General features: G+C 33.3%; 2 protein-coding genes across 2 annotated transcripts; both read right to left on the bottom strand.

The window, feature by feature from the left end:
- Positions 1–234: 234 nt before the first annotated feature.
- Positions 235–1,770, bottom strand: LOC111371904 (ankyrin repeat-containing protein NPR4-like). The gene is made up of 2 exons (XM_022994057.1): positions 1,359–1,770; positions 235–1,169 (listed from the first exon to the last, which is right to left on the bottom strand). The coding sequence occupies exons 1-2, from the start codon at positions 1,731–1,733 to the stop codon at positions 552–554; spliced, it is 993 nt and encodes a 330-aa protein (XP_022849825.1). The 5' UTR covers positions 1,734–1,770; the 3' UTR covers positions 235–551.
- Positions 1,771–2,442: 672 nt separating this feature from the next.
- LOC111372010 (ankyrin-1-like) lies at positions 2,443–4,222 on the bottom strand. Its single transcript, XM_022994148.1, has 3 exons — positions 4,140–4,222; positions 3,858–3,967; positions 2,443–2,999 (listed from the first exon to the last, which is right to left on the bottom strand). The coding sequence occupies exons 2-3, from the start codon at positions 3,934–3,936 to the stop codon at positions 2,443–2,445; spliced, it is 636 nt and encodes a 211-aa protein (XP_022849916.1). The 5' UTR covers positions 3,937–3,967; positions 4,140–4,222.
- Positions 4,223–6,201: the final 1,979 nt, after the last annotated feature.

The raw sequence follows: 6,201 nt of genomic DNA, 5'->3' as shown, positions 1-6,201 counted from the left end.
ATATACGGAAGGAAACAAAGACAAATTGATAAGAAGTAGAAAGTACACTTTTCTTGCACTTAAAAATAAAGCGGACTTTTTTCGTAGTACGTTGAATTTAAATCCACAAAAGTATTATTTTATTAAGAGATTTATACAATACGACAACTAAGGTACTAACACTTCAAACTTATATTGTTTAATTATATGAATAAAGCTGAACTGTTAGAAGAAATTTAACATAGATGCTGACAGATAGACACATTGTCGTGGGACCCGATTGCATAAAAAATATCCAAAAAAAAGTGGACCCTCCCTCTATTGTGAATATTCTGTCAGTGGGTCGATTACTCATTTGCTAGCATTGTAGCATATTTGTAATTACATGGAGCACTTTCAACAAGTCAGCATTCTCTCCTATATCTTTCTCTTTGCTCACGCAATACATACAAGATACATCTCCAAATGTCAAGATTTTTCAAATTTCTACAAAAGTTGGTAGGCTTCAAATTCTACCAGAATTTTCTGCAAAAGGCGATGATGATTTGTTCATATCATTGTGGTTCCTTTTATTAGAAAAGCCTGTGCTTACCAGGTCGAAACATAAACTTTGATGCCCAGCATGTTGAGTGGATTAAGGAAATCCATAACCTACAATTTAGCACTGCATATAAAGTGATTGGAAGCATGGCAAGAGCAGCAACAAGTCTCGGTGTCCCTTGCTTTTCTTCCTTGTAGACCAAAAAGAAGGTTGCACTAAATGTTAAGTCCATGCAAACGATTGAAGCAAAGAGTGTAATTAGTCCAACCATCAGCTTTGCTGGTAATGAAAATAGAAAATCATCTTCTCCATATCGTGATGTTAAGATAGACAAGAACATCATTATGGAAGCTGTAGAGCTAAACATTGCCACAGCATCAGATATAACAAAAACTGTGAACCACCCATCAGTCAAGAAAATTGGAGCGCCTGTTTCTTTCTTATTCCCGCCAGGTATGGTAAAGGCGGCAGCAAACGCAACTGTAGCAATTAAAGTTGCCACAACCATACAAGAAGTTGCTGTGTCCTTCATCCACTTCTCACCAGCTTTCCGTAAATTCTCATGCTCCATCGTAAACAACTCCCTTGGTGTTTTATCTTTATTGTTTTTCATGTGAAAATAGGAAGGTCGTACAATCTTCTCCACCTCCTGTAAAGCTTACTCAAATAGTCAAATTATGTATGTTGCAAAATCATCCAAAATTCAATTTTTTTATTACATAGAATAGTCTATAGGACTCCAAGAAATTGGATGTATTCATAATACAATTTGTCGTGATGCTATAAAGTGTTTCTATTCTCTTCGAGAAGGAGACTTGTAATCAAGTTAATTTCTCACCTTAAACCATAGTAGCTCTCTCTGCATTTGAAGAGCTGGTCCAGATACAATGTTAAGTCTACTTGGAGGTGCTAATTTCCCGGCCAAGTGCAAGATGTTGTTTTTATCATTATCTCTATAATATGTATTAAAATCCTTAGCAGTTCCTATTTGATAGATGAGACTGAACACTTTCTCTTGTCGGTTGATAACAGCAACATGAAATACCGAGTACTTGTTTGAGTCGACAATCCATGTAAGTTCAGGAAATGATTGAGTAATCTGAGTTAGAAACTCAACATTCCCTATTTTTGCAGCATCATGAAGTATCTGAGTTTCTTGAATTAAGATGCCTGAGTCTAGTAGTATCATCGGAATCTTTTCCCACAACATCATTACCAACTGACTGGCTTGTCTCTGCCTTTGAAGTGAGCTATATATCCTTTTGAAATCTAAACATCTAAGCAAAATTAACATGTGGACTACAAACCTAAAGATTTCGAAAAACTAGGAGTAAACTGGCATTCATTCGACAGTTCTGAAATTCATCCTTGTTTAGTTCGACTAGACAATAATATAATGAGGGATAATTAGAACCTTCATTCATATGTCATTTCAGCCACATGAACTTTTATTAAAATTTGTTAAAAATTTGATTTTAATCTTCATCAAACAGGGGCATAATAAGATAAAATAACATGACCACATACATATTTTGAAGTGCACGAGTCATAAGGACAAAATTACAACATCTTCATCAATGAGGCAATGATCCAAGGATAAATTTTATCTAGTTAGTAAAATTTTTATGGATGGCAGTACTTTACCAAGTAAAAATGAGTGGTTTAACTTGTGGAAGAGTGAGAAAAGTTTATGGACTTACATGGAATACAAGGTATAGCAGCAATGATGCTAACAAGTCTTTCCCATATCCATCCTTCAAATTTGTGATTGTGTGATAAATGTTTTTGAGCTAAAGCTTGTAAAGCACTTTCTGTGCTGATCGTTTTTGAAGTAACTATTCTTGTAGTTTCTTTCGACATCTTTAAAGCAATATCTGCTCAAAAAGAAAAACAAGCGTATTAACATGCGAAAATAGTGAGACCTATTTAGTGAGTTGAACAAAGAAGAAACATAATTTTATGTGAGTCTCTTTAAAATAAAAGGATTTCATACCATACATGTCAGCACGGATCGCTTCTACAAGAATATCCATATATTCCTTGTCTCCGAGATATGCAAGAGGTGTAATTGGGTAAAGATATTCAGCCATTTCTGTGTTTCTGAACCAAATTGCAATTTTAAGTGGTGTGTATCCGCTTTTACTTCTAACTGGGTTATATCCACTTTTACTTCGAATTGTTGGCAAATTCTTGTTTTTATGGTACATGACCTTCGCAATTTCAACGACTCCTGATACAGCTGCAGTACAGAAAGCTGTATATCCATATTCATTCTTCAATTCCAGTTCACTTTCTTTCAAGCATTCGACTAGATTGCGGACAAAAGCAGTTTGCTTGGCTGACACAGCTATGTGAAGAGCTGTATTTCCTTCTTTTGTTATCTTAATATTCCAAGCTATATTTTTGTCCAAACTCACAGTTCTTTCAGCAGCTTTCCAATCACCTTTTAGAGCAGCTTTGTGTAATGTGTTTACTCTTCCTGATGATGTTCGGGAAAACCATCGTTATTGTGTTAAAAATGCATAAAGCTCCACAACTTTACAAGAAATACCATGTAGCACGCATAAAACCAAAGGATAAATGAACCAGTGTAGATAAGGTATACAATCATCACATCTTGATACACTAACGATCCAACTTCTATGCTCAAGCTGCTAACTTAATTACATACTATTCGCTCAAGGAGAGCCTAAGTCCTTAGCCTTCACAAATTTCTATTGCATCGTGTATCTATGATTCGAACACATGACATTCTCTTAATTTGTGAGGGCTATGATGAACTAGTCTCTCCGAAAGTGGACAATACGTAAGTTAACAACCTGGGCGCAGAGGTTAAGCCGTTACAAGTACACTAAAAGAAATCAAGTGGTTTAGCATTGTAACAGAGCTCATGAACTGCAAATGAATAATTCGAGTTCGAAGATTGGTGTTCACAAATGATACACCATATTGTGGAACATAATAAGTGTAAATTCCCACATTGGCAAATTATGAAGATAATATGTGATATAAATGGGCTTGGTCTACTCTCTCAGTAAATATTTACCTTTTAAGATAATATCCAAGGACTCATTAGCATATATACATTTATTGGAAAATGAAAAACGGAAATGATTATATTATAGATGAAAAGATTATCTTAATGTTTGGAACTGAGAGAGAAAAGCCATGGTTACTATACTCAATCAAGAATTGAAGTCTCCGTTTTCTTAAACATAAGATTTGAAATTGTACCACTAACACTGGAAAGAAAGCTAATGAAAGTATTGCATTTGTTCAGAAAAATATAATTAGTTTGCTCAATTCATGACGTGAAAAACAATATTCAAAAACTTACTTTGATGATCAGTCAGATGTGCATTGGCATTGGTATTTGGAATTAGACTTTCAACTGGAATTTCAATCTGGTTATCCATGTTTTGCAGCTGTCTGAGAACTGATAACTAGCTATTAATTAAAAAGTGGTCGAGTTAGAATGAAACCAAGAACATCGGTACAACTAGAATGGTCGATGATATAAAGAATAATTATGATAACATTTCAAGACTAATTGTACTACTATCATTGCGATTCATTCAACTGCTCATAAGATAAATAAATGATATTGTTATTGAATTACCTCAACAGCTTCACCGTATGTATTTCACTGTAGGAAGGGACTAAATGCTGATTATGAAGTACAGGAGCTCAAGACTAACAAAGATTTTCTCTGTGTATGCTGTGAAAAGTGAGAGTTGAAATACAATACAGAGATGGCTCTATTATTAAAAATAATGTATAACAAGATAAATATCTGTAGAGATCATATTATATTATATTTAATTTGTCACGTAATCTTTTAATTTGACTGAATGTAGATTATGGCTGTCTAACTAATCATAAATGTCCACATGCAAATTATTTTGAAAACCAAAATTGTCAGTATAGAAACCGTGAGGTTTCCTCTCTCTAACCGATGTCAAGATTATGGGGTTTTGCCATCTACTTACCATAACGCATAAAGATAGACTTACTTTCTTTTTTTATTTGATCCAAATTATAGGTCACTTTTATTGTTAAGATATAGAAAATTTCTTAATTTTCTAAATATGTCCTCATCTAATATATGAGATATGTGAGATTGTGTGCCTATTTCACTGTCAATTGGATAGTTTTTGGTAACTGGAAACCATGGTGCTACGTAAATAATAAATATGGAGACTAAAATAATTAGAAAAATAGAACTGGGTCCTATTTGTCATTAAATGACTAGGTTGAAAGCTGAGACTGCAAATTTTCCTCGCTTTTCGGTCCCTAGATCATGAAAAACGTGCATGTTTGATTCTCATAATTGTGCCATGGGATTTGCTATATGTACACTGGTGTACAAATAGCATAATTCTTGTGACATGATGTTGATTCTTATCATCACTCTAAGCCAAGAATGATATGAGTGATTGTTGATAATCCACGTGTACTCGATAATTGCTTTTCAAGTTTATTATGTAATACTAAAAGACAGTCACTATCACTCCTAGAAGAACTATAGACATCAATAGCAATTGAATACTAGATGCAGTAACCCATCTCTTCATTTGGGTTAGTGTTCGGGTCAATTCTAAAAATCTTGTTGACGAGGAAGGCTAACAAGTTTTTTCTTTTTCTTTTTGGTCCATTACGAAATGAGATATCAAATATAAGAGACTCGTTGCATATTTCACGATCAAGTAGTTTTTGCTAACTAGGAACCGTGGTGCTATGTAAATAATAAATAGGGGACTAAAATGATTAGAAAAATTCAACTGGGACCTATATGTAATTACATGACTAGGTTGAAAGCTAATACTGCAAATTTTCCTTCCTGCCCAGTCTTTGGATGTAAAAAACGTACTTGTTTGATTCTCATAATTGTGACATGATGATGGTTTTTCTTCTTCTTATTATATATATATATATATTTTGAATAATTCTTAAGTAGAAACATTATATACAATAGATATAGATAGCAATGGAACAATTCCCAATAATCCACGATCATTCGGGTTAGTGTTAGTTCAAATATGAAAAATATAGTATTGCTTATAGATCAAGGATGAAGACTGAGGGATTGAAAAATAAAAATAAAATAAAAAAATAGAAATCTTACCGATCTATCTTAAAAATTAAGGGGCTGTTTGGGCCTGATTTTTTCACCCAAAAAATTGATTTTTTGACCGTTATTTTACTATTTCAGCCGTCATATTTGACTTCTTCTCTCACAGGTGGACCCCACTTTTCTTCTAACGGTCAAAAAATCAATTCTCAAAATCACTCCCAAACAGGCTCTAAATGAGTTTGGAGGCAGTCCAGAACTCCTGCTATAGAGCTGGCTTGAAGGTTTTGATAAAACTGTCTCGTCTCATTTAATTTGTGTCTTATCAAGCTAATTAAATATCTTTTTTCGTCTCCATTTACTTGTTTATCACAGATAAATTTCATTCAGTATCCACATTAATTCTTATTATTATTATTATTATTATTATTATTATTATTATTATTATTATTATTATTATGTTTTTGCAGTTGGAAAACACTAAGAGTGTGTTTGATTGACATGGAAAATATCACTTAGAAAAAAAAAATATTTTCCATCTTTTGTGGAAAATAAAAACCACCTCTATCCAAGGAAAATATTTTCCTTAAAAACAAGGAAAATTAGGCAT

This window comes from Olea europaea, chromosome 23 (genome assembly GCF_002742605.1).
Source record: "Olea europaea var. sylvestris chromosome 23, O_europaea_v1, whole genome shotgun sequence".
NCBI classification, from domain to species: domain Eukaryota; kingdom Viridiplantae; phylum Streptophyta; class Magnoliopsida; order Lamiales; family Oleaceae; genus Olea; species Olea europaea.
This window is presented reverse-complemented; position numbering and strand designations above follow the sequence as displayed.

What these genes read in the sequence shown, in the direction of transcription:
- LOC111371904 (XM_022994057.1), bottom strand. Translation starts at nt 1,733, where the DNA reads ATGATGTTGTGGGAAAAGATTCCGATGATACTACTAGACTCAGGCATC. An exon ending in GAGAGCTACTATGGTTTAAG is followed by an intron (nt 1,170 to 1,358) that starts GTGAGAAATTAA and finishes TAAGCTTTACAG; the next exon opens with GAGGTGGAGAAGATTGTACG.
- LOC111372010 (XM_022994148.1), bottom strand. Translation starts at nt 3,936, where the DNA reads ATGGATAACCAGATTGAAATTCCAGTTGAAAGTCTAATTCCAAATACC. An exon ending in ACATCTGACTGATCATCAAA is followed by an intron (nt 3,000 to 3,857) that starts GTAAGTTTTTGA and finishes GAACATCATCAG; the next exon opens with GAAGAGTAAACACATTACAC.